Below are 27514 nucleotides of genomic sequence, written 5' to 3'. Positions count from 1 at the left end.
AAACAGCATCTCCTCAACGGCCCGATCCGAGTGAGGACAGAACACACGGATCGCGCTCCAAAGAAGACACGTTCAAAGAACAACAAACAAGTTAGGCACGGGATAAAGCTGTGCCTACGGCTTACAGCAAACACGCGATAAAACACGCGACAGAAGCACGTGTAATAGTACACGATATACATAACAGTGGTGCTCATCTTGTAAGCGCTCCAATACCTTCGGGTCCAGTTCGCACTATATAAATCTGCAAAAAATAACAATCGAAAGGAAAAACGCACTGCCTCCGTATATTTCTCTATTTTTAATAATTCTAACTAAGGATGCTCCAATTCACGCTTTCTAAATCTGCAAAAAATAATAACCGAGGGGAAAAACGGTCAGCCTCCATATATTTCTCTATTTTCAATAACTCTGAGGATGTTTCGGAAAAGTCACGATTTACTACCATAAGTAACTTGATGCATTTATTAGGTTTCTGTGTGAGAGAAATTAAATGTCTTTGTTAAACAGCGCCAGCAGCACCGCGCAGAAACATATTTAATCCGCCTATTAATCACCAAAGGCACGACTGCTGCATGCCTCTCCGACGTTACATTTTCTTTTCTGTTCGCACTGGGTTCAGACTCAACGGAGGGCTTCACATGGTAGTTGCTGATATAAAGAGGAGCCGGTGTACCTTGAGAGAAGTTATTTTTTACCGGAACTGTTCTCGACTACAACCTGACTGTGTTGGTTTTAACCCTCACGCGCCGAGACGTCACGCTGCTGTTGCTTAGGAGATCGCTATAATTTCAGTGCGGAAGTTATGAAACCTGAACAACCAAGATATGGTGCGGTGCCTCCGTAATGGCAGTAGAAAATGAAGAAAGACTCTGACAGTTCATTAGGGGGTGGGGAAAGAAAGACTACCGTTCAAGGAAACAGCGTCTGCGAGTTACAAACTGATGTCGTAATTCATTTATTTCGCGTATCTGATCAGCAATGGATGACGCCCGGCTGCAGGGCACCTTGACAGCCCTTGGGTAAGTAGCCCCTCGTAAAAGAGATTTTCCTACCAAACTTTGCAAACCGTTTTTAGCCAGCAGCCCGAAAGGCACTACACTAGAAGTCAATCCATTCTTCTGATACATTTCATTTGGAAACTCCGCACCCACTATTAGAGACCGTGGAACCGTCCCTGTACGGGTTCCCTGTCCTTTCGTTCCGGGCCCCCAACCAGCTGTTTCGAATCCCTGCTCACATGTTTGAAAACAGTGGTCGAAAGACGGGCAGTATATGGAAACTGAAAAAGTACTGCTAGTCCTGTGAGAGGCGTGGCTAAAAAGCAACATTTTCTTAACTATTTAGGTCTTGCTTGGCAATGCGTACGAAGTACGCATGCGCTAGGAAAAACCTAATGAGTATAGTATGGGGAGACCGGAACGGCCCCCGTCTAACATTGGCTAGCTCCATAAATGGAGGCTAGCCATTGGAAGACGGGCCTGTCCGTCAATGCCGGACCAGATTCGGGGGCGTTCCCGAGAATTTTTGGCTTTTGGCGACATCAGTCTCGGGAACGCCCCCGAATCTGGTCCGGCATTGAAGGCACACGCCTTACTACACAGGCCGTGCTTTGAACGGGTGCGCAACGTTTTGCTGTGTCCCTGAGGCTGAGCTGCCCCTTTAACTGTGAAGCGGTGTACAGCATCGGAAGACACGGGTGAAAGTATGATGCTTTTCAGGATCGGCAAAAAGGGGATGGTTTCTGCCAAGGGGCCAGTGTACAGGAAAGTCAATATTGGACCTCTGTGGGCCCCCTCCCCAGCCCCTCGCTCCCTCTTTAACTCATTGTTCCCTGAAAGCGGATTACTCGACACCGTGACAGGGCGCAGGGTGGCAGCGACATGAAAGGCGAGCTCTGGGAACGGTCCGGGCCTGGAGGCCTCGGCCCTCCCGCCAGCCGTGGTCACTGGCCTGTGGTCGTATGCAGCCTTTGGGAGCCAGGGGAGCGTGAAGCCCTTCAGAGAGTAATTAATGGGGCCAGAGAGAGGTTCTGGGGCAGGAGTCCGCGATATTCTGCTGCCATTGGAATTTCGTGTCTTTAAGGGATGCCTTCGTGGTGTTGTGCTTTTTTGCTTCCGAGGCGAGCACTGTTGGATGTAACTGAAATCGTGTCTGAGTCCAACCCCTCCTTGGCGTGCCTCGATGCTCTGTACTATTAAGTGGCACATGCAGGCCCGCGCTCTGTCTGAGCAATGTGCAAGCTGAGAATTATTTCTCTGTATTTTAATCTGAATTTTAGTGTATTATATTTGCGTGTGGTCGATGTTGGCAGCAGTTTCTATGTTCTCTCTTCAGGTTTTACTTTATTTCACTTCAGGGTGACGCTGGGACGTATAGTAAAACAGATGCATCTTTAGGAAGTCAGCCATACAGTGAAAACATGTACGCACGCCTGATTATCGTTGAGCAGTTGGCTTCTGTAACAGTCTCCTTGTTATCAGTTGTCGTTAAACATTTACAGAACACGATACTTCAATGATAACCCCCCTCCCATAAAATTGGAAAACATTCTTGTATGTGAGCATGCGCTGTACACAATGTTTTTCCAGGGGTGGGAGGGTGATGGACCACAACGACAGTTCCAGATCAGGCACGGCGATAAGCATTCCTTGTCCGGGATTGTGCGGCACTACGTGAGCCAGCTGAGAGGGCCTGGGGTGGGGGTGCAGGAGGGAGGGGGAGTGAAGTTTGACAAGCTGCGGCTCCAGCTGAGATGCATACACTTCAGGGAGGGGGGGCAGCAGGCGGGGAGGGGCCCCACAGACGCCCACCCCCAGCACCACTGCAATCCGCGATCCCTCACACTGGGGAGCAGCCCTGCTCTGGGTAATGTGAGCCATAGGGAAACCAATCATGAGGCGAGGGACCGCGTGTGATCTTCGGCAGCCCGTCACTCACTCTTCCCTTTCACCACACTCTCCTTCTCTCACTGACTCTCTCTCTTCTGCTCATACTCTCATCCCGTCACTCACTCTTCCCTTTCACCACACTCTCCTTCTCTCACCGCCTCTCTCTCTTCTGCTCATACTCTCATCCCGTCACTCACTCATCCCTTTCACCACACTCTCCTTCTCTCACTGCCTCTCTCTCTTCTGCTCATACTCTCATCCCGTCACTCACTCTTCCCTTTCACTACACTCTCCTTCTCTCACTGCCTCTCTCTCTTCTGCTCATACTCTCATCCCGTCACTCACTCTTCCCTTTCACCACACTCTCCTTCTCTCACTGACTCTCTCTTCTGCTCATACTCTCATCCCGTCACTCACTCTTCCCTTTCACCACACTCTCCTTCTCTCACTGACTCTCTCTCCTCTGCTCATACTCTCATCCCGTCACTCACTCTTCCCTTTCACCACACTCTCCTTCTCTCACTGCCTCTCTCTCTTCTGCTCATACTCTCATCCCGTCACTCACTCTTCCCTTTCACCACACTCTCCTTCTCTCACCGCCTCTCTCTCTTCTGCTCATACTCTCATCCCGTCACTCACTCTTCCCTTTCACCACACTCTCCTTCTCTCACTGCCTCTCTCTCTTCTGCTCATACTCTCATCCCGTCACTCACTCTTCCCTTTCACCACACTCTCCTTCTCTCACTGCCTCTCTCTCTTCTGCTCATACTCTCATCCCATCACTCACTCTCCCTTTCACCACACTCTCCTTCTCTCACTGCCTTTCTTCTGCTCATACTCTCATCCCGTCACTCACTCTTCCCTTTCACCACACTCTCCTTCTCTCACTGCCTCTCTTTCTTCTGCTCATACTCTCATCCCGTCACTCACTCTTCCCTTTCACCACACTCTCCTTCTCTCACTGCCTCTCTCTCTTCTGCTCATACTCTCATCCCGTCACTCACTCTTCCCTTTCACCACACTCTCCTTCTCTCACCGCCTCTCTCTCTTCTGCTCATACTCTCATCCCGTCACTCACTCTCCCTTTCACCACACTCTCCTTCTCTCACTGCCTTTCTTCTGCTCATACTCTCATCCCGTCACTCACTCTTCCCTTTCACCACACTCTCCTTCTGTCACTGCCTCTCTTTCTTCTGCTCATACTCTCATCCCGTCACTCACTCTTCCCTTTCACCACTCTCCTTCTCTCACTGCCTCTCTTTCTTCTGCTCATACTCTCATCCCGTCACTCACTCTTCCCTTTCACCACACTCTCCTTCTCTCACTGCCTCTCTCTCTTCTGCTCATACTCTCATCCCGTCACTCACTCTCCCTTTCACCACACTCTCCTTCTCTCACTGCCTTTCTTCTGCTCATACTCTCATCCCGTCACTCACTCTCCCTTTCACCACACTCTCCTTCTCTCACTGCCTTTCTTCTGCTCATACTCTCATCCCGTCACTCACTCTTCCCTTTCACCACACTCTCCTTCTCTCACTGCATCTCTTTCTTCTGCTCATACTCTCATCCCGTCACTCACTCTTCCCTTTCACCACACTCTCCTTCTCTCACTGCCTCTCTTTCTTCTGCTCATACTCTCATCCCGTCACTCACTCTTCCCTTTCACCACACTCTCCTTCTCTCACTGCCTCTCTCTCTTCTGCTCATACTCTCATCCCGTCACTCACTCTCCCTTTCACCACACTCTCCTTCTCTCACTGCCTTTCTTCTGCTCATACTCTCATCCCGTCACTCACTCTTCCCTTTCACCACACTCTCCTTCTCTCACTGCCTCTCTTTCTTCTGCTCATACTCTCATCCCGTCACTCACTCTTCCCTTTCACCACACTCTCCTTCTCTCACTGCCTCTCTCTCTTCTGCTCATACTCTCATCCCGTCACTCACTCTTCCCTTTCACCACACTCTCCTTCTCTCACCGCCTCTCTCTCTTCTGCTCATACTCTGATCCCGTCACTCACTCTTCCCTTTCACCACACTCTCCTTCTCTCACTGACTCTCTCTCCTCTGCTCATACTCTCATCCCGTCACTCACTCTTCCCTTTCACCACACTCTCCTTCTCTCACTGACTCTCTCTCCTCTGCTCATACTCTCATCCCGTCACTCACTCTCCCTTCAACACACTGCTAACTCTCTCAAATGCACCACTCTCTCTCACCCTAATTTGTTTTTTTCCTTCTTGGCTCTATCACTATTCATTATCCCTCCCCGACTCCTCCTGATTCTATAGAGCACTTTTCAAAATTTTGTGTAACCATCGTCCATTTGCGTGAGATTACGCTATTGGCATTGTAAATGACAATGCCATTAATTTATCTATTTTTAAAACCAACACATACATAAAAGATTTGTCATTGACAATGCCAATAGCTCTAACTTTGTGTGGCTGTGTGTGTGGGGGGCTCTGTGTGGCTGTGTGTGTGGGGGGCTCTGTGTGGGTGTGTGTGTGGGGGGGGCTCTGTGTGTGTTTGTCTGTGTCATTTGCGAGAGATAAAGCTAGTGGCATTGTAAATGACAATGCCATTTATTTATGTTAAAAAAACATAAATAAAAATAATGTCAAGAGCAATGCCAATAGCTCTAACTTTAACAAAGGCAAAACCATTGCATTGTAAATGCTTGTTTTTTCTGTAGTTATTTGCTCAAAACATATTTGATAAAACTGCGTACTTTGACATTTAAACGTATTTTATGTGGTTTAATAAGCATCGAATATTGACATTCGTGAGATTATCTGCCACCATGTTATAAACTGGGCACTGGTTAGAACATTCTGGACAAAGGGTCCAAATTACGAGCACAAATCCAGAACAAAGTGCGAGCTTTTATGGTCACACCCGTTATATACAGCTAATTGAAACATAACTATGATAATGAACAATTGCCACAATAATTTACGTTTGATAAGAGTTTCATAAATGTACATTACCTGCTATACAGTAGAGAACTTATAGAATGTGCCACCTATAGTGTCTGTAGTGACCAGAGGCGCACCTAGAGCCACATTTCGGGGGGGGGGGGGCTGAAACTTTAAGCAGTAGGTAGAGTGGCGCTGCAGGGGCTCATAGAAGGGGTGAAACATCAACAAAGCCTCTTTAACATGCACGTGGTCTTTTAAAGACCTGTGAAGTGCTCGGGTGCGGCTGCGTGTGTGCCCGGGAGCAGTCTGAGCCCGGGCTGCCACACACGACGAGGGGGGGGGCTGAAGCCCTTTGATTCTAATGGGTGTTGCACGCCTGGTAGTGATGTGCAGTCAGCATACTAGTGTTTGTCAGTGTATGTGATACACTGTACACCCACCCACCACAGACGTCACTGGTCACGTGACGCTGAGATAATAAAAGTGGCCGAGCGCACGTGCTCGGGGCCAGTTGTACCACCCCACTACCGTGTGTTGTGTGCTCCTCATTTACTCAGCATGCGGCCCTAGGGCCCCCACAACTTTACATTGGCAACGAGGCGGAAGCTGTGCCCCCGCGTGCCACAGCTGAAAATTGAGGAAAAGGGGGAGAGAGCTGCCCGCCTAGAGGGCACCCCCAGAAACCGGCGCAGCGCGCCGAGAGGCTCGCGGGGCGTGTAACAAGCCCCGGGCCTATATGCATATGAGGAGGTGACCGGGAGCCTACCCCGCACCTCATGAGCCTGCCGTGAGCTGCCCCCCCCCCACTCCCCGGGGGATGGAAGAGACAAGCGGAGCCCACTCGCGTCAAAGCGATTATCAGCCGGGCAGGCAGTGAGCCCGGTGAGTGTGCGTGAGGCCGTGGTGGAGGCAAAGTGACCCCGCTCCTCAAGTGACTGCACCCCCCCGAGCGACCAAGTGCCGGACGCGCCGCACTGTCGGAGGGCGTGAAGGAAACCGAGCGGGTGCCCACCCCACTTCAGAAGAGCCGCTGACTGCTGTGGCCGGCGAAAATGCCAGCGGGAGCGCTATGAAGCCAGCGGGAGCTCACCCCGCATCTGCGGCGACAGGTGAACTAAACTGTGCCCATAACTCGGCCATAAGTAGGCAGCGCCGACCCTCCCCCGCCCCGCGTGCACTGAGAGGCTGCTGCGGGCGGGGAGAGCAACAAGAGAGTGGAGAAGGCTGCGGCGACTGCTTTAGGTGTGGGCACAAGCGGAGCTCACCCGAGATCGAGAGTGCCCGATGAAAGCACAGAAGCAGACAGCCTCCAGTAGCGCGACCCCCCCCCCCATGCAGCATGTGAGGAGAGAAGCTGCGGTGGTGAGGGGTGGAGGAGAGGAAAGGACGCAAGAGTGGGAGTAGCGTTTGCCCCCAGGACTTAGCGTTGAAGGAGGCTGCCCAAAACGGAGCAGGCAGGCAGCACTTACGTTTCGCCCCCGCGCAGCGTGTGAACAGGAAAGCTGCCGCGGGCGGGCACAGCGAGAAGGAGACAGCAGGCAGCCTGTGGCCATGCAAAGCGGCCAGCGTGAACAGAAGCCAGCCCCCCCAGCGAAGCAAACAGACTGGCGGTAGCAACGCGTGTCCCCACACAGCCAGCGAGGTGCAAAGTGCACCAAGGGACAGTGAGCACACAGCGCTGCCCAGACATACGCTGCAGAGCCCCCACCCCCAAACAGCACCGAAAACACTGCTGCAGGACCTGTGAACAGTGGCAGCAGAGAGAGGCGTGCCCACCTGCGTTTGAACAGCCAACCTAGCAAAAGTTACACACATAAAGAACAATAGGAAGGCGCCTACCTGACTGTGAGTGCCTGTGCTCGGGTGTAAAATAATAAGGACGAGCCCAGGTCACCAGAAGCCTGCACCAGCATTCCTCCAAAGGAAGTCAGAAGGCGACGGAAAACTCGGTGAGGAATGAGCAGAGGACAGCACTGGAGACAACGCAACCCTGCCATCTAGTGGCCATTTCCCGGTATTGCAGGAAAGTATGGAAAACAAGCCTGCGACAAGCCAAGGAAATACCAGCAGCAGCACAGGACCGACTGTTGCAGTACGTGATTAAAGGACACAGATCACCACGGAAAGAAAAGAAAGACCACAGCGAGCGCCTGAAGAGTGTGCAAGAACACTGCCATGCCCGAGTGGCGCCAGATCGCTACACAGCCTTTAAGTACAAAAGGGAACGGCGCAGGAACGCGCCAGGAGTGCAGCAACTCCACACGGGATACTCAGGAGAACGCGCAGCAAGTGCGCCCAAGAAAGTAAACGCGGAGCGCAGTCATCAAGGCGCAAAAGGGAGGGACCAGAAGAAGGTCGACGGAGCGGTGGCGCAACCCTCCAGGAACACTTAAGCCTCGCCGGGAGAGTGCAGCGATGCCTCGTGGCCACAGGCTATCGCTGCAGCAGTATGGCGAAGACAGGAGCACCACCACACGGACCGACGGTGATTCCGGAACTCGGTAACCGGAAAGTGCGAAGGCGCATGAAGCAAATGCGCAGCAGTGCAGATGACAATGAAGCACTACAGAGACACTAGGCAGGAGCCAAGACAGTAGCCCAAAGCAAGTCACGGAAGCGAACGAAGAGCACATTCAAAAGCCGACCCAGTCTGGTCGCAAGGGAAAAAAAACGACCACCCAGTCTGGTTGCAAGGGGAAAAAAAACGACCACCCAGTCTGGTCGCAAGGGAAAAGGAAGCCGACCACCCAATCTGGTTGCATGGAGGAAGAAGTCGACCACCCAGTCTGGTCGCAAAGGAGGAAGAAGTCGACCACCCAATCTGGTCGCACGGCGGAAGAAGTCTACCACCCAGTCTGGTCATAAAAGAGGAAGAAACCGACCACCCAGTCTGGTCGCCAGGGAAAAGAAGAAGCCGATCAGCCAGATGGTCGCACGAAGACGCCAACCTGACAGAAATCGGCAGAGTGGACCGGCAAGAGGTCCAAGAAGTTTGACCAAGGCGTGGTCCTCGAACATGGACCAACGACACCACAAGTTAGCAGAGTAAACTGAAGATGAAGTGAAGGTGGCGACGCTAACTCGGGCGGTTGAGTGAAAAGAAGACAGTGTCCTAGGACTAGAACAAGACCAGGAAGACACGTGCAGAGGGCGCGCGCTGCACGGGGAAGCCTGGCCAGAGAAGATGAAAGGAGATCGGTCTAGGTTACATCGCAAAAAGAAGGAAGAAGAAATCAGAGTGGCACGCCACCACTGCGAAAAGAAGGAAGAAGAAATCAGGGTGGCACGCCGCCACTGCGAGGAGAAGGAAGAAGAAATCAGAGTGGCACGCCACCACTGCGAGGAGAAGGACGTAGAAATCAGAGTGGCACGCCGCCACTGCGAAAAGAAGGAAGAAGAAGTCGGAGTGGCACGCCGCCAGTGCGAGGAGAAGGACGGTGACAGGCACTGGAACATCTGAGTGCATTGGAGGACAAGGCCTTGGCAAGAGCACCAGCAGCACAGATCAAAGACATCTACCTACGAGCCATCTATCCACATGGCGATCGCAGAAGAGAGCAAGCTGGACTGTTGGCGACATCTACCTCTGGGGTTGAGCAGAAGATTGGATGGCGAGAGTGCTCAGGCATCTGGAGGCTGAGGTACTGACCACTCCACACCAGCCCGTGGCACCCCATGTAGCAGAGGCCTCAAGGGACTCTGGTGGCAGCAAGTCCCGCACGGGAGACAGATCCACAGCTGCGCGTCTGAAGGTCCCACGAGGATGAAAGCCTCGTGTGCAAGGAAAGGAGTCAACAACTCAACCTTCAGGTGGAACTAAGGACACAACGGTGAGGCTCGTGGCGCGTCCCACTCACGCTCCCGAAGGCTATGGTGGAGCAACACGACAGAAAGCACCAGTCCAGTGGAAGCCTGGCAAAGAGGGCCTCCCGGTCATCTTGTGAGAGAAGAACACCGGCGAGAGGGGCATCCTAGTGAGAAGGATGTTTGCACCTACTCTTTTCACCTGCCAAGAGACACTTCGAAGTCTGCCCGGAGACATCACCAAAGACCAAGACTGAGTAGGGGAAGCTAGAAGACAGACAACACCCATATAATCCACCCTTCCCTCCAACTACTCATCGTCACCAGTTGAGCGAAGCAAAGCCAAGACTGAGAACAACGTCCAAGCTGCGCAGACAGAAGACTGGAGCCGCCGAACAACTGCGAGCCGTGCCACAGCGAACTGTTGGTCCTGGATGCAGTAACTACACAGCCTGCAAGCAGCCACAGAGACTCGTTTGAAATCATGAGTCCAATGTTATATTTTGGTATATTTTCTTTCCCACAGGTTTTGGACTCTGTCCTTGGTTTTGATTTTCCCCCAAGTTTGGGAGGGATGTGGTGACGTGCAGTCAGCATACTAGTGTTTGTCAGTGTATGTGATACACTGTACACCCACCCACCACAGACGCCACTGGTCAGGTGACGCTGAGATAATAAAAGTGGCCGAGCGCATGTGCTCGGGGCCAGTTGTACCACCCCACTACCGTGTCCTGTGTGCTCCTCATTTACTCAGCATGCGGGCCTAGGGACCCCACAACTTTACAGTGTCGGGAATACCCACGGAATGAGGGCATTGGAGATGTAGCTGGAAGGTTGTAGTCTTCTTTATTGCGAAAGGGAGAGCCCGCCTTAACAGTGTGCCAGCCCGCCTTGCACTCTTCTACACGTCACTTACTGTCCCCAAGGGCTGCCCCGGACGTGACGTGAGTTAGCAGTTAGGAACATCTAGAGTGCGACACCACACATCTCCCCCTTAATAACATTACAAGACATAACAACGAAATACATCTACGTGTTGAACGCGTATACACATAGGGTCAACAACGGATCAACATGAGACAGTTTCCAACCACTGGCAGAAATTTTGGGCGGAGGAGCAAGCTGCGGGAGGATGGGGAAAAGGGGAAGTGACTGCCCAAGGTGAGAGGGGAGGAGGGGGGAATGAGGCTTACATATCATACTCACTGTTTTTCCTGTGTAACACCACTGTCCTACCCGTGCGGGTGCGCGTGAGAGTAACTTGTGGTGCGTGTGTTTCCCCTGAGCGGGAACTGCTTTCTTGTGTGCTCCCTTCCGGGCTCTTGTTGTGTGGGGTGGTAGCCTCTTGTGTGATATCTGGATTGTCTTTGTCATTGGTTATCAGAGGTGGTGTATGTTGTGTGGACTCGGATTGGTTCCTGTCTGCCATGACCCCTACATCACCCCTGTCCCCCTCATCGTTCTGTTCCTCTGTGGGCCTGAGGTGACGCCTCCTTCTTCCCTGTCCGATTCCCCTCCAATGTATCCAGTTCTAGTGGTGGTATTGTCCTTGTTCCACCCGATGACCTTGTTGCATTTTGCCATCCTGCAGTGCGACCACACTTTGCCATCACTCAGCAAGATTTGTAGGGGCTTGCTGAATTTGCTGTCTCATTTCTTTCCTAGGTTGCCCAGTTTCACCCGGACCCATTCACCTGTAGTCCGGGAGACTTCTCGTACTCTATGCCTCCTATCATACTTGGTTTTATAGGTTTTCTGTGCTTTCTCTAAATTGCTTCTGACCACCGATGGTGACAATTTGCTTTGTAGTTGGAGGTTCATCCAGACATGGTTGTCTCTGGTGAATGGTTCCCTTCCTCTGAGGATTTTGAACGGGCTGTATCCCATTAGGGTGGATATGCCCACAACGTGTTCTTGATTTCCGTTTCCCAGTTTTTTCCTGCGCTAATGGCCGCTTAAACGGAACCCATAATCACTCTGTTAAATTTTTGCACTAGGCCATTTCCCACCGGGTGGTACACTGGTGTATGTTTAGCCTTGATACCATTCCTCCTGAGAAAGGCCGTCCACTTCTCCAAAGTGAACTGGGGACCATTATCACTTGTAATCACTCTTGAGATGCCTTTCCTTAAGAACGTGTTGGTGAGAAAAGAAATGACCGCATCTTTAGTTTCACAATCCCCAGGTGGCCTTCGTGTTTTATGCTGAGGATGCGTCCACCAACTCTCGCGGAGGGACGACTTTGCTGCCTCTCAACAGAAAAATGGTGTTGTAGCTAATGGACAGTTTATTGCGTACTTCCCAATATTTTCTGAGTTAGTTTCTTAGATGCCTCTTCTTGGGCCATCCACGTGTCACTCATATTTTCACTTGCGACAGTATAGAATCCTTGTCTTAGGCTGTCTCCCAATCCTGGGCACTGATGATGTCCTCCTGGTCTGTTGTGAAAGACACACTGTATTTGTCCCATTCACTACGGATTGGTGCTCTTTCCCAGGCCGCTGAATGGCTGAGATAATCCGCCACCATATTCCTTTGTCCTGGCAGGTACTCTACGTCGTAGACAAAATCCAAGAGTCTGAGTGTCATCTTAGCGATGCGTGGAGTAGCCGTGGCGTTGCCACTGGACAAGAGAACCTTGAGCAGAGGTTTATGGTCTGTCTGGAGTGTGAATCGGGAACCCCAGAGGTATTGACAACATTTTTCCATTGCCCAAACGGACGCCAGCGTTTCCTTTTTGATGACGCTGAATTTCTCCTCCAAGGGAACGTCAAGCAAACCCTTTGGTTGTCTCCGTGCCGTCCGCGGAGTGTTGAGACATGACCGCCCCAAATCCTTTGTCACTAGTGTCGGTGGTCAATATGCTGGGAGCTGAGTCATCAAAGCCGTGCAGGGGAATGGCATCGCAAATGTCCTTTTTGATTTTCTCAAATTCCACGTCAGACTCCGATGTCCATAGGAACTCGTTCTTTTCCTTCAATAGTTAGCGCAAGCTGTGTGTTTTTGTGGCAAAATTTCGAACAAACTTGCTGTAGAATTTCGCTAACCCCAGAAAGGAGCGGACATCATCCTTGTTACCTGGCTTGGTTGCAGACATGAAGGCTTCAACATTTGCCTTCTTGGGAGAGATTCCTTTGTCGCTGATCTCGTGCCCTAAGTATGTGACGGTGTGTAGGCCAAACCGGCACTACTCCAGTTCCGCCATAAGGCCATTCGCCGCCAATTTCAGTAGCACCGTTCTCAGTTTGTCGTCATGTTCAGCTTTGGTCCTACCCATGACGAGTATGTCGTCTTGGAAATATAAGACGCCGCTGAGCTCCTTGAATAACCTGTGCATACGTTTTTGAAATACAGTCGCGGCGGACGCAAGGCCGAATGGCTAAATGGCATTCGCCGAAATCTGTAGCAGCCGAATAGGGTGATGAAGGCGGTCAGCTTCCTGATTGAGGGGTGAAGCGATATTTGGTGATACTCTGCTGTGAGGTCGATTGCTGAAAACCATTTGATTCCCTTGGTCTGGGCTAACAATTCGTTGCTTCTCGGCAGCGGGATGTTGTCCACAACTATGTTCTTGTTCAATTCCCTGAGGTCTATAGAGAGGCATACTTTGCCACTTGGTTTCCGTGCTACAGCCAGGGGGGCCAACCACTATGCACTCTCAATGGAATCTATGATGCCATTGTCTTCCAGGCGCTGCAATTCCATCTGCACCGCCTCTCTACAGTTGAAGGGAATATTCCGGACTTTATGGCTGACTGGTACTGCGCTATGCTTCAGCATTATTTTGTGCTTGAATTTGGACAGTTTCCCTATGGTCACGCCGAAGGCTTCAGGAAATTCGTATTGCCACCGGGACCCTTCCTGCAGGGATAGGTCACTCATCATTAGTACTTGAGTTTCTCCACTGTGGTTGAGTTGAATGCCTAAGGCCCCTTGGTCAGCCCACCCGAGTACAGAAGGCACCTTTTCGGCAACGTACAACTTGCCCATTGTTTTTCTCCCTTTGAAGTCGAACTTAAGTCATCTGAACCCACTTATGGGGATTTTCTCTCCTGTGAAGGTTACTGGGTGTACATTGGTGGGGTGCAGGTGACTCCCTACTGTGGTTGTAAAGTCCCTTTCCCAGATATCTCTTTGTATGATAGTGTACAGGGACAATGAATCTGCTACCATAGAAATCTACAACCCCCCAATGGTCAACATGCAGGAGAGTTTTTTCCGGCTGGTACAATCAACGCCCATCAAATGGTCTTCAATACAAAGAATACAATCATCGTCCCCACCCTGCCCATCTTCTACATCAGATTCAGACATGACACATTTTACAGTAGAGTTGCTGGGTTTACGTCTGAAGACTTTGCCAAAGTTGCCTACCAGCCACAAAATGACCATTTGACATGAAATGCAGGGAATCTTTTGTCCTATGCCATGTGAGACTGGCTACCGCATCTATAGCAACTGCCTTTTGTGTCGCTGGGATGTCTGATGGGCCCGGCTCGCTTGTGCATGGGTTTCTTACTCTGCTTGTGCCCGGTGCTGTGGTTGGGCTTGTCATTGGAACCCTGTTTGTCACTCACCATGCACACTGTGGGCTTACGGTCACTCTCCTGCTTAGCTGCCGCGGCACAGAGTTAGGGCAGTTCGGCTATTTGACTATCGCTATGATGTCATTCAGGGGTGCTTCCCCGCTGACCCATAATTTCTCCTGCACGCTAGTGTGCGCTGTACGCATGATAATCTGATCACGCACAAATTCATTGTGGAAGTGGCCACATTTGCAATTCAGTGCTTGTTTTTGTAGCGCTGCTACATAGTCTTCCACTGTTTCAGTGTCGGTTTGCTGCAGCTGGAAAAAATGGTATCTGTCTATGGCAGTGCAAATAACTGGTTGATAATGGCAATCTAAATCGTATAAGGCATGCTGGAACGCGTCCGTGTCCTCCACGTTCCTTGTTTACTTTACCATGCTTTCGTAGACCCTTAACCCTTGGATTCTCTTTTTATGTGTGCTAGAGAAATCCTCCTCCCCTTCATCCTCCAGGGCAGCCAAGTAGTTGAGGAAGTAGCTCTTCCATTCGGCCCACTTCATGACCAGTTCCCTGGCTTCAGTAGGAAGGGGACTGGGTTGGTCAGGGAGAAGGTCTGTGCGCACATCGTGCTTGAGCCGCTGCAGTGGGTATATGGAGACTGCTCCAGTGAGATGGGGGCTATTCACCCAGTCCCCGTGCTTCTGGAGTGCTTGTCCTTTGGGTGCAGAGGCGTCCGTGATTCCTCAGGGCTAATTGCGCAGAACATGCAGCAGGGAATGTCTGTGGGTCAACCTAGTAGGGTGGCTGCTGTGGACACTAGCTGGAGCGTACACAATGGCTCACTGATGACCTGGATTGCTGGTGTGCTTGACAGGCATAATGCGCGCTCCCTTCCTGCGCGTCAGGGCCAGCTACCGATACATGGTGCAGATTGTGTAGCGTGGGTGGGGCACTTGCTTTCGTTTTGCTGGGAGCGGTCACCAGGGGTTACTGGTCGTGACTGCGGTGGCGCTCCTGAGGAGGAGATGCCAAGAACGCTCCCTGTGTGTTGCGGCGCTGCCGCTCTCACTCTTTGACTGACATTGTGGGGTGCCCGGGGCCGCACCTGCGTCTCGCCGTGGTCGCCAGCCCGGTGCTGGACTCGTCGTGACAGTGCGTTGTGGGCACGACGCGGAGGTTCGTTCGACTCATCGCCAGTTTATAGTGTCGGGACCACCCACGGAATGAGTCGTAGCTGGAAAGTTGTAGTCTTCTTTATTGCGAGAGGGAGAGCCGGCCTTAACAGTGTGTCAGCCCGCCTTGCATGCACTTTTCTACAAATCACATCCTTTCCCCACGGACTACACCGGATGTGACGTGTGGTAGGAACATCTAAAGTGCGACACCACACAACCCAATGACGAGACTATAGGAGAAAGTCCACACAGTCGCTTGCTCTCTGAAAGCAGTTTGGTTTAATACGCAGAAGTGTTGCAAATAGTGGGCAAGGGTAGCGAGCAAGGCTGACCGACGACAAGTTGATTTGCTTTTCAAAAGTGGAGCTAGATGATGCATTTGTTTTGCAGTCTATTCCAAACATACCAGTATACCCGTGGCACTTTGCCATCCCTTTGTATTTCCTATGAAGAGAAGGAGAATACCAATGTGCAATCTTCAGGCAGCATCATTAGTAGGGCTTCTGAGTTTGAATGGCTGCAGAACCAATTAGCTCTGGTGTTGACTTTCTCACCTCTGTAGGTCTTGCAAGGGCACCTCAGGGTGCAAAGGCGACACCCATCGCAGAGAATGTACTGCATGGTGTTCATACACAAGTGTCCTGAGAAAACACATTTCGCTTCGATGCTGGGAAGAAAGTGTGCAGTTCGGGAAGTGGGAAGCTTGGGTTCTGGTGGAGATCCGGCATGTTGGTGATTACCAAGCTAAAGAAGAAGAGAAGCAACTTAGGGCAGGCAGAGTCGTGACTGGTAGGGCATGCTGGACTCTGAGGAGAAGAGATTGGAGGCAGATGTGACAGGCTAAGTGAATGTGGGGAAGCAGGCCACACTCTTAAGCGAAGTGATCCTGGGCATACAGTTATGTAAATGGAAATAGGGCAGGCAGGCCAGGCCATGTCCGGAAATACTAATTTTTCCACGACTAGCACTTCCCCTCACGGTGCAACAATACGGGTGGAGAGGTGTGATGGGTCACTCTCCCCCCTCCATAGTGGACTTGCCTAGGACCTGGGGTGCCTTGCTCTAACCTAAAAGTACTAAGACAGGAGACAGCAGCTACTTTGTCTTTTCACATAGTTACTGTCTCACCATTGCCGCCATGCTCTGCTTCTCTGGTCGCATTCAGTTTTTTGTCATAGCTGCTAGGACTTATGCAGGACACATGAAGCATGGGTGCATGCCGTCACTTCCTACACGTAGTCCCCTGAATTTAATGACCTTAGATGTTATCGTTGAAAAGCATTATTTTTTTGTTTTGAAGTTGGCATGCTGCCCTCTCAGTCAACCCACATGTCAGAGTGGCATTCAAAAGCAAACTGCTTAGTCTGTGACCGGATTGGGGAAATCTCCACATATGCCAGTCTGCAATTACTTCGCAAGTTAAAGCAAACTTGCCTGCAATCACGGACATATGAAATCTATAATAGGCTATTTAATGTTTGATACACAAAGAAGCCAAATACTGGACTGTCAGTGATGATTACAGATGGATGGTCAGCCTAGTTAACTTTTAAATACAAAATGTGAGACAGACCTTTAACACAAGTAACATTTTCTACGCATTGCTGAGAGCCATCTCAGTAGAGTAGGTACCTGTGGCAAACATTATGTTCAAAACTCTACAGTAAGTTAATTAACTCACTTGCTTTTTCTTGATATAATTGTACCTGTGACTAGTATGTACCACACATATTAGACCGAGCTTTCATATTAGGATCCCAATCTGTGGTTTGCAGAATACACATTCATTTTTGCAGAAGGTGGATTCATATTCACCCACTAAGTTGTCTGTCGGGGATTAGATTGTTTGATACTCAGGCTACACAACAGGACTTTGAATTAAGAGGCAGTTGAAAGGTAAAGAGACTAAGAGTATGATGGACATCGGGGTAGTGTTGTTTGTACCAGCTTCAAATACAGTCTTCGAAGGCATGCTAGGATCTTGGGATCTAAAGTCCTTAAAGACTTCCCGTAAAAAGTTCTACTAAGGTAGCATGAACACCTGGCCCTTGTTCCTTAAAATTAATGTAGCACCTTCCACAGACAGTTGATGCTGCTCAGGAAAAAATTAGAAATACAGTAACTTTTGGCATACAAGGTATATATGCAAAACAAAATGATGCCATACTTATACACATTGTGCATGGATTTGGGGTGGCATATTGTTGGCCTTGGCCCTACTTGTAGGAACTGATTCAGGATTTCCGGGGCAATCTGTGTACTATGCTCAAATTATAACAATAATTTTTTTTTTTCAACTGGTGTAGTGGAGCTTTAGGCTACTGTTGAACCCCCAAATTGAGCACCAAGTGCACCTGTTTAGCATATGATCTGCTGGGCTGTGAACTCGGACTGTTGAAGGTTTATTCCCAGAGGTAGTGTGAGGTAGAATCTTAGAACTTAATTAACGTATTCCATACCAGTCAATAACTCCTTGTTCAGCCAGTGCTTGACTTAAGAAAAGAAAGTATCTTAATCCGGCATACAACTATTCGTATTCAGGAAATAGTAGAGGGCCAAAGGAAAAACAAGTACACACAATTTACAGGGGACTTTCGAAGGGAATTAACACCCATTAAACTGGAAGAAATCAACAAGTTTTAATCCATCCATATCCATCCATACTAATATTATAAAGAGAGAGCCCAAACCTTTGAGGCGGGTAATCTCAGTAACCACAGCACCAATCACAACACCCAATACAGCGTACAGCGTTGGAAAGGGCAGTTGCAGCAGAGGACATAGGCTATGCAGACGGCCACCATATTTTTATTTTTTTTGCAGAGTTTTATATAGCGCAAACTTGACCCCAACTGAAACAGGTATCATAGCGCTTTACATAGCACCAGTTACGTTACATGAGGACACGCATTCATTTTTGTTAGGCACGGGGAGATTAAGTGATTTGCCCAGAATCACAGGATGTTTGGCGTCGTTACCAAGACTCGAACCCAGATCCCCAGGTCCGAGGTCGAGCGCCTTAGCCGTTAGGCCAACTTCTCTATACATTTAAAAAGTAAAATAACCGTGCCAGCAAAGTAATCCCTTGTGGGCGTGTTTGCGTTGTACTGTGGGCGTGGGCTGGGGGCGTGACTAACGCTGGGGGGCATGTGGTACAGCCATCACATCGTGGGCCTGTGGGCGTGTGCTGGGGGCGTGACAAGCGCTGGGGGCGTGACAAACGCTGGGGGCGTGTGTCCGCCCTTCATGCCATGTGAATCGTACATACAAGCGCCAATTACGTTGCTGCGCAGCATCAAGGGGCACGCTGGGGGAGTGACACGCTGGGGGCCTGAGAAACACTGGGGGGGCGTGTGTCCGGCCTTCATGCCATGTTAACGCAATTGCGCCGCATCAAGGGGCACGCTGGGGACCTGAGAAACGCTGGGGGCGTGTGCTACGTTCCGCCCTTCATGCCATGTGGGTCGTACATTAATCAGAAGATTGTCTGCTGTGGCCGTGTGCTGGGGGCATGACAAACGCGTTCACCTGGAGGCCTGGTAAGTAACGTTACTGCAGCCTCTCCTGCGCGCTGTTACTGAACTCTCTCATTCAAAGAAATTACACGCGCCTGCTTCCATCAACCAGGGCTCTAGCCGGGCCCAGGCGGCTGATCAGTACACTAATTACACGCGCCTGATAACATCAACCAGGGCTGCAGCTGGGCCTCAAGCGGGGGAGCACGCGCCTGCTAATATCAAACAGGCCTGCATCTGGGCCTCAAGCGGGGGAACACGCAAATGAGCGTGTCTGCGGGGACAATTACTGCCGCCTCTCCTACTCGCTGTCACTCAACACTCTCATTAAACAGATTTACCCGCGGCTGATAACTCTCTCATTCAGCGACATTACACGCGCCTGCTAACATCAACCAGGGCTGTAGCCGGGCTCAGGCGGTGGATCACTACACCAATTACACGCGCCTGATAACATCAACCAGGGCTGCAGCTGGGCCCTCTCCATCCCTATTCTAATGAAACAAAAAATGTTGTCTACCGCGAGATTTTAAAGTAAATTGCCCTTGCCAAATACACACATTACACACATTCTATTTCATACCTGGACAACGTCGGGACGGGCTGCTAGTCTGTGTATGGCATAACATCAGTGAGTATTATATTTAGGCCCTCCCCTGTGCTGTTGAGCACATTATTCTGGCCCTGGGGCTGCTATTAGGTTAATATTGAGATTGTTAGAAGTTGCACGGTCATGAAGCTACAGGTGTAGCAGCCCTACTGACTTAGGAAAGTTATTTCCTTGGCAATTATGGTTTTGTACAGTACATTGACTAGTTGTGGGCTAATGGGCCTCTTCTCTGTTTGGGTGGCTGAGTTGGGGCACTGCTGCTGCTGATGTGCATGCCACGTAATGGCTCAGAGACCAGAGGTACTGATCGCCCTGTCTCTGCTGCCTTTCTCAGCAGTCTCTGTTGCAGATGTTGGGTACCTACAACAGCAGAGTAAGGATGGGCCTGAGGGGAATAAGTTTATAGACCTACTAGCATCTTGTCCCCCAACTATACTTTTCAACACACGGAAGATGCCACAGGTCTTAGTGCAATCCAGAAACAACTAGGAACCTATAAAGTATTCATAGGAGGAACTGGAATCAGAAGATTGTTAAAGAACAGGAAAGATACAGATGACAGGAGAATCTAAAGTGCAGTCCAGAATCAAGATTTAATCCAGACTAGAAAGTACCCATCAGCCCACTCAGTAGTGGAACTTCGTCATCTGGGATTTTCTGTTTGAAAATTGGTGTCCCAAAAGCACTTCCTCATGAAGAGATTGAGGCTAGCTCCGGACCCAATGGCTGAACCTTCAACCAGAGAAGACGACAGAGTCAGAGGCTGATAGGGCTTTGTTGCAGTGCTCAAAGAAAGAAAATGTGAAAAAGGAAAACTAATCCAAATGATTTAAAAATGCCTATCTTGATGTCAATGCGAAAACTTTATTGGGTGTGCCCATCAAGATGGTATGATTAAAAACAGAGTGATAGTAGCAGAAAAAATGGTTTGCTATTTACCATAGATGTAATCTGGTCAACATGTTTCAGCCTTAAGAGGCTTTCGTCAGGACCTTTGACTCACTACTGCAACACTTACTTCGTGTTCTGTGAATAACAAACTACAGACAATCTTACGGGTGGTATGTCTTCTCCTGTCAAAAGATATAAAAGAGAAAAAAGAAAAAACAGAACAGGACAAAAAAAGGACCACACAACAATAAGTTATGGTCATTATAACAGTCATCATGTACATATACATTGATTTGTACAATGTGTTCTTGTTGGCAACTTACCCAAATTTTAGGGATGAAGAGCCTCACCTCACCTGGCGACTGCTCAGGCTAAGAGAGGCCACGCACTAGAAAGAATTATTTAAAATGATATATTTCAGTCCATCAAAGGGTATTCCAGGTAAGATACAGGCAATTAACTTAAGTAGCCATAGGAAAAAGTGACGTTTATTATAAAAGATACATAATTCAATCACCATATCTATATAGTTGGAATGGCAATAAAAATGAAAAATGTGCATCCATTCTACTTAAAAAAACCTAAAAAACGTTTAGTCCTCAATGCATTATTATCAATTGTAAGCCCAGACATGTTGAGCCTATGCATCTTAAATTAGATGAACAATCACCAAAAGGAGGGACCCATGCAGTCAAACGCTGTCATCCCTGAGGATGATGTATTCCCCATAGTACAAGCTTACTTCAAATGAGCAGACACCCAAAAATACGGACACCTATTACAGCTTGGCGCGCACCCACCTCTCCGTCGTTACCTCGGGCTTATTCTGAGCCGAGGGGGAGGTGATGACCTGGTGCGAGTCGTAGGATTAAGAAAAGAACTAGCGGACCAGAGAGAGACTCCCCTCTAACAGCGCTCTGATTGGTTATACGCGATGTGCTCGCGTCGACCAATCATGTGTTGTAAAATGGAGAACACAGTATGCTAATGTCAATTCGCGTGTCGTTTCCTGTTGAGCCACACAATTGACATTAAGCGGACCGCTCCGAGAACGTAGAGCGGCTCAAACCTGATTGGTCCTGGTGTTGTGACCGGAGGTTGGATGGCCCGCCAATGCCCTTCCGTCTTATGATGTATACTGTTTGGAGAAACCGCCAATATCCTTCCATCTTGTGATATACAAACATTAGTTATGTTGTTCGTATGCAGTATGTAAAAGAAAAAAAGAAAAAAGGATGTCGCAAAACCTCTTGTAAGACATCCTATTTGTCATATTACCCTTTACAGAAAATGGCAGTCGTCTCAATTCTTGCCAGGATGTCGTATATAAACTAGTGCGGCGTGTGTTAACTGTTGGAAAGCCAAGATGACGTAAGTTGGCTTTTCCAAGACACAGGGCACAGTCCAGTCCTGTGAACACTGCAGGTCACCATTTAGAATACGACCTCCTACAGACAGTACCAATCATCTTATGTACTTGTCAGAAAGCTGTGGTTCATAGTGTGGCATATATACGATGTGGACCCGACCAATGATGGCACAAGTTGCCAACAGTGGCCGGTGGTCTCTGAAAAGCAGCACAAGGTCCACTTCTATTTGGTTTTGAATTTGCAAAACTGTGAGAAACCTATAAATGACTCAAAAAACAGAATGGGGAACCTACCATAGCTTACAGTAGTTCCTATTAATCATTCTCAGATCAATGATTCACGTCGCAACCGGGATATTCACAGCTGTAACCACGGAATATCATCGTTCAATCCCTCTGAGTCACATTTTAATTTATAAACCCATCTCTGTTCTTTCCTTAATAGGAAATGGGAAACATCCGTGACATGTAGGGGTATGTAAGGTTGTTCAAGCACCAACCACTGTAGCTCATCTGCCTGGTGTTTAGCAGTGAGAAAGTGGGATGTCAGACGGGTAGCTTGTTTGTTGCGCCTGATTGTGCTCTTATGTTCTTGTATACGTAGCTTGATCTTTCTTGTCGTCATCCCTATGTATCTCAGACTACATGGGCAGGTGATTAAGTAAATAACTCTCTCACTGTTACAGTTGGTATGGCGTTTTAATACCCATGGTCGAGTCGTACCAATGTCAACACTCAGAGTTCTTTTCGTCTGTGGACAAACTGAACAGTTCCCGCAGGGGTGGTGTCCCTGAACTGGAGGGAGGTTCCACAGAGTGGGGATGAGTTCCTCAGTGGTTTGTCGTGGTCTTGTGTGGACCAATTCGTCTTTTATATTGCTTCCTCTTTTAAATGAAAAAAGTGGCAGAGGGATGTTATCTCCGGTACTGTTCAAAATCCGCCATTTTTGTCTTATTATTTTCTGAATCTTGGAGGACGAGGTGTTGAAGGTGGTCACACATGCCAATCTCTCCAGAGGCGGTTTTCTAACCGGGGGAGCTAACAGTGCCTCCCGATGGTTGTTCTCAGCACGTTTTTTGGACTTTTTGATCAGCGTGTCCTGATATCTCCGAGTAAGTAATTTAGTTGATAGATCTTTCGCTTCGGAGTGAAAATCTGTTTTGTCTGAGCAGTTCCTGCGGACCCTCAGGAACTGGCCAAACGGAAGGTTCTCTCTGAGAGAACGAGAGTGATGACTGTCGAATCTCAACAGCGAGTTTCGTGCCATAGGTTTGCGGTACAGAGTACTGGCTAAATGTCCATCTTTTGGAAAAATTAGCAGGTCCAAAAACGGGAGTGCCTTTTTGCTATGGTCCAGGGTGAACCTTAGGTACGGATTCTGACCGTTAAGCCAGTCCTGGAAAGACAGTAGAGATTGTTCATCTCCACGCCATACTAGCAAAATGTCGTCAATGTACCTTCTCCACACCATCAACTGTTGATGGTGTGGATTGTTGGTATTGAGGACACATTGAGTTTCAAAATGGTGGACATATAGATTTGCCAAGCTGGGCGCAAATTTGCTGCCCATTGAGGTACCCGATATCTGAAGGTACAGGTCATTTTCAAAGGCAAAAAAATGTTCTGTCATTGCTATCCTAGCCAGTTCCATTATGAAGTGGATCGGTGTTATGGTGTCTGGGGCAGAGTCTTCCAGAAGTTCTCGTACTGTTTCAAGTGTCTCCATTTGGGGTATACAGGTATACAAAGATTCGACATCAAGGCTTGCCAAAATGTCTGAGTCTGTGTCGAACCGTACCTCTGGTAGTAAACGGAGTACATCCTTCGTGTCTTGTAGGTACGATGGCATCCTTTTCACCAGTGGACTGAGAAACACGTCCACAAACGAGGACAAAGGCTCTAAGAGAGACCCTATGCCCGAGATAATGGGACGCCCAAGTGGTGGTCTCGTTGGTTTATGAATTTTGGGCAAAGTGTAAAAGGACGGAGTGATGGGAAATTTGGTGACTAAAAAGGTTAGCCTTCTGCATTGTAATCCAGCCCTCTGTACTGGCTTCTTCCACTAGATTTTTGATCTCATTGGTCAGTCTCGTTGTGGGGTTTTCTGCCAGCGGAGTATAGAAAAGGGTATTTCCTAGTTGCCTGAGGCACTCAGTCCTATATGCAGTGGTATTTTGGACAACTATGGCACCCCCCTTGTCCGCTGGTTTTATCACAATGTTGGTGTCTCTTGACAAGGTTTCCAGTGCGCTCCTCTCCAATTTGGAAAGGTTTTGATAAATACCTTCTTTCGAGAAATCAAGTGACTTCAAATCATGTAGCACTGCTGCCTCAAAAGCACCTACTCTGGATGGTACTTGTTGGAGTAGGGGCATGAAGGTGGACTTAACCCTTAAACCTGTGTTTCTGTCGATGGTCAGATCTTCCGTTTCTTTTTCTTTAAAGAGGTAATGTAACCTCACGGTTCTGAAGAATCTCTCAATCTCCCCTCGAATTTGAAAGGAGTCTCCATTGTTGGTAGGCACAAAACCGAGCCCTCTGTTAAGTACCTTCTGTTCATTCATGGTCAGTGTTCGGGTGCTAAGATTCACCACGAGGTCTTCTTCTGCTTCCGGACCTGTTGTTCCTGACCTCATTTGTTGCGAGACATTGGATTCTCTGGTTCGTCTGCCCATTGGACTTGCCCTTGTCCTCTCCGTCTGCCTCGATTCCAGCCCCGGCCCTGTCCTAAAAAAGCCTGGCTGTCAAAATATTGAGGCTGCATTGGATAGTGTGACATTGGAGGAGGAAATTGAGGATACCCCCATGGGGCTGGTGGCCACCATGGTCCTGGTTGGTACATATTGCCTCACCCATTGTATCTGCGATTGGCTCGAGTCTGGCGACCTTTTCCTCTCCATTGATTGGTGTTACTTCTCTCAGTGTCAGATGATTCAGAATCTGAGGAAGTGGCATAGGAGGAACCATTTGTTTGTTTCTGTTTGTTTGAGTCATTTGGGTTATAGTTCTCACTTGTATATGGATATATCTTCTCATGTGAGAACTTCTCTAGGTCTTTTTTGAATTTTTCTATTTTCGCGAAGAATATTGGGTCTCTGTACTCTTTATTGGCTTTATTTGAGTCTTCCTGTTGTTTCTCAAATTTTTTAGTTGTTAGAGTGGTTTTTATCTGCCCCTCTAGGACTTGTATTTCAACTAAGATGGCATCTGCTATTCTTTTGGCCGTTGTGATAATTAAAATGAGCCAGTCTCTAGTACAACGCCACGCTATTAGTGACCAGTCTTTAATAAAGGCTTTATCTGTTAAGAAAAGCCTAGGTGCGTTCGTTACTATCAGTCCTGTGGGTGCGCATTTACCATGTAGATATTCGGCCATTATCTGTCCATGTACTGATGTTCTAGAGAGACTCTTTTTAAGATTAAGTACTGTTTCCCAATCTCCTATTACTGCCGGGGATGTAGTCGGGAGTTGGTCTAGCATGCTAGGGTTCTCGCTTAGAATGGATGACAAAATCTCATCGTCATAACCTAGGCCACCGAAGTCTGCCATGGTATCACTGGAAAAAGATGGACAGAGAGATCAAAGTACTTGATTACAAGCACATTGGTTTTATACAGAAGGCCCGCAGCCGAAGCTGCACGAAATTACATACAACAGCAGAGTAAGGATGGGCCTGAGGGGAATAAGTTTATAGACCTACTAGCATCTTGTCCCCCAACTATACTTTTCAACACACGGAAGATGCCACAGGTCTTAGTGCAATCCAGAAACAACTAGGAACCTATAAAGTATTCATAGGAGGAACTGGAATCAGAAGATTGTTAAAGAACAGGAAAGATACAGATGACAGGAGAATCTGAAGTGCAGTCCAGAATCAAGATTTAATCCAGACTAGAAAGTACCCATCGGCCCACTCAGTAGTGGAACTTCGTCATCTGGGATTTTCTGTTTGAAAATTGGTGTCCCAAAAGCACTTCCTCATGAAGAGATTGAGGCTAGCTCCGGACCCAATGGCTGAACCTTCAACCAGAGAAGACGACAGAGTCAGAGGCTGATAGGGCTTTGTTGCAGTGCTCAAAGAAAGAAAATGTGAAAAAGGAAAACTAATCCTGTATCTTACCTGGAATACCCTTTGATGGACTGAAATATATCATTTTAAATAATTCTTTCTAGTGCGTGGCCTCCTTTAGCCTGAGCAGTCGCCAGGTGAGGTGAGGCTCTTCATCCGTAAAATTTGGGTAAGTTGCCAACAAGAACACATTGTACAAATCAATGTATATGTACATGATGACTGTTATAATGACCATAACTTATTGTTGTGTGGTCCTTTTTTTGTCCTGTTCTGTTTTTTCTTTTTTCTCTTTTATATCTTTTGACAGGAGAAGACATACCACCCGTAAGATTGTCTGTAGTTTGTTATTCACAGAACACGAAGTAAGTGTTGCAGTAGTGATTCATAGGTCCTGACGAAAGCCTCTTAAGGCTGAAACATGTTGACCAGATTACATCTATGGTAAATAGCAAACCATTTTTTCTGCTACTATCACTCTGTTTTTAATCATACCATCTTGATGGGCACACCCAATAAAGTTTTCGCATTGACATCAAGATAGGCATTTTTAAATCAATTGGATTAGTTTTCCTTTTTCACATTTTCTTTCTTTGAGCACTGCAACAAAGCCCTATCAGCCTCTGACTCTGTCGTCTTCTCTGGTTGAAGGTTCAGCCATTGGGTCCGGAGCTAGCCTCAATCTCTTCATGAGGAAGTGCTTTTGGGACACCAATTTTCAAACAGAAAATCCCAGATGACGAAGTTCCACTACTGAGTGGGCTGATGGGTACTTTCTAGTCTGGATTAAATCTTGATTCTGGACTGCACTTTAGATTCTCCTGTCATCTGTATCTTTCCTGTTCTTTAACAATCTTCTGATTCCAGTTCCTCCTATGAATACTTTATAGGTTCCTAGTTGTTTCTGGATTGCACTAAGACCTGTGGCATCTTCCGTGTGTTGAAAAGATGTTGGGTACCTGTCTTCTGAGTGAAGAGGTGGGGCTGCACAAACCAAGCTGTGCAGAAGGCGCACTCACTTGTGCTTGATGAAATGATAGTAATTGCTGCAGTGAGTATAGTGAATGGTCTTCTATGGAAAAACACTGACTGCATTTGCACTGGTCTCTAAGACCAAGCCATCAGGGCTGCTTTGGCTGCGTGTGAGGTAACTACCGAATACTCCCACATCTTCTTTGTAACACCAAGTTAAAGTGCTTCTGGCTATACTGAAAAACTCGGAATGCACTGGCTAGTCTCAGGATTATATTCAGGGGAGTCTGCTGAACCTGACCTACTAATTGCTTAAGATCTTATAATATTGGATTATGTGACATGGTGAATTTTGTTAGAAGTCGATTTTGCTGATAGTAACCTGGGGTTTCACTGGCACAGGAGGAATGTGAAAATGTTGAATACTAGGCTTGTTAGGTCTCGGCTAAGCGCGCGGAAGCGCGTTCTCGCCAGAGACCTTTTGTCGGCGTGTCTGCTTTCCAGGAGACAATCCTGGCCGCGCGCATCTCCTTGGAGGCGATTTGAAACTGGCACGCGCACAAGTACGAGCGCTCAATTGACTTTGTTGCAAGTTTCTTGCAATGAGCGTTTAGAGTGCGGCAATGCGCATTTATAGTGCGGTTAAACGTGTAACTTTCAGTTTCTTTTAAGCAGCGTGTTTCATGGCATGATCGAAAGTGCTCCATATCGTAAGGTGTTCCGAAAGCAGCGTGTTTCAGGACATCAGCGACGTTGTTTAAGGAAATGCT

The 27514-nt window shown here is 48.5% G+C and overlaps 1 protein-coding gene across 1 annotated transcript in view; it reads left to right on the top strand.

The window, feature by feature from the left end:
* The first annotated feature begins 863 nt into the window (after positions 1 to 863).
* The window catches only part of LOC144781974 (protein FAM98A-like), a 97570-nt gene continuing 70919 nt past the window's right edge, over positions 864 to 27514 (top strand). The window contains exon 1 of the mRNA XM_078661068.1: positions 864 to 1022. Coding sequence (XP_078517194.1) covers positions 982 to 1022 — 41 coding nt within the window. The 5' untranslated portion in view covers positions 864 to 981. The remainder of the gene's footprint in view (positions 1023 to 27514) is intronic.

Source organism: Lissotriton helveticus, chromosome 9 (assembly GCF_964261635.1).
Source record: "Lissotriton helveticus chromosome 9, aLisHel1.1, whole genome shotgun sequence".
NCBI classification, from domain to species: Eukaryota; Metazoa; Chordata; class Amphibia; order Caudata; family Salamandridae; genus Lissotriton; species Lissotriton helveticus.
This window is presented reverse-complemented; position numbering and strand designations above follow the sequence as displayed.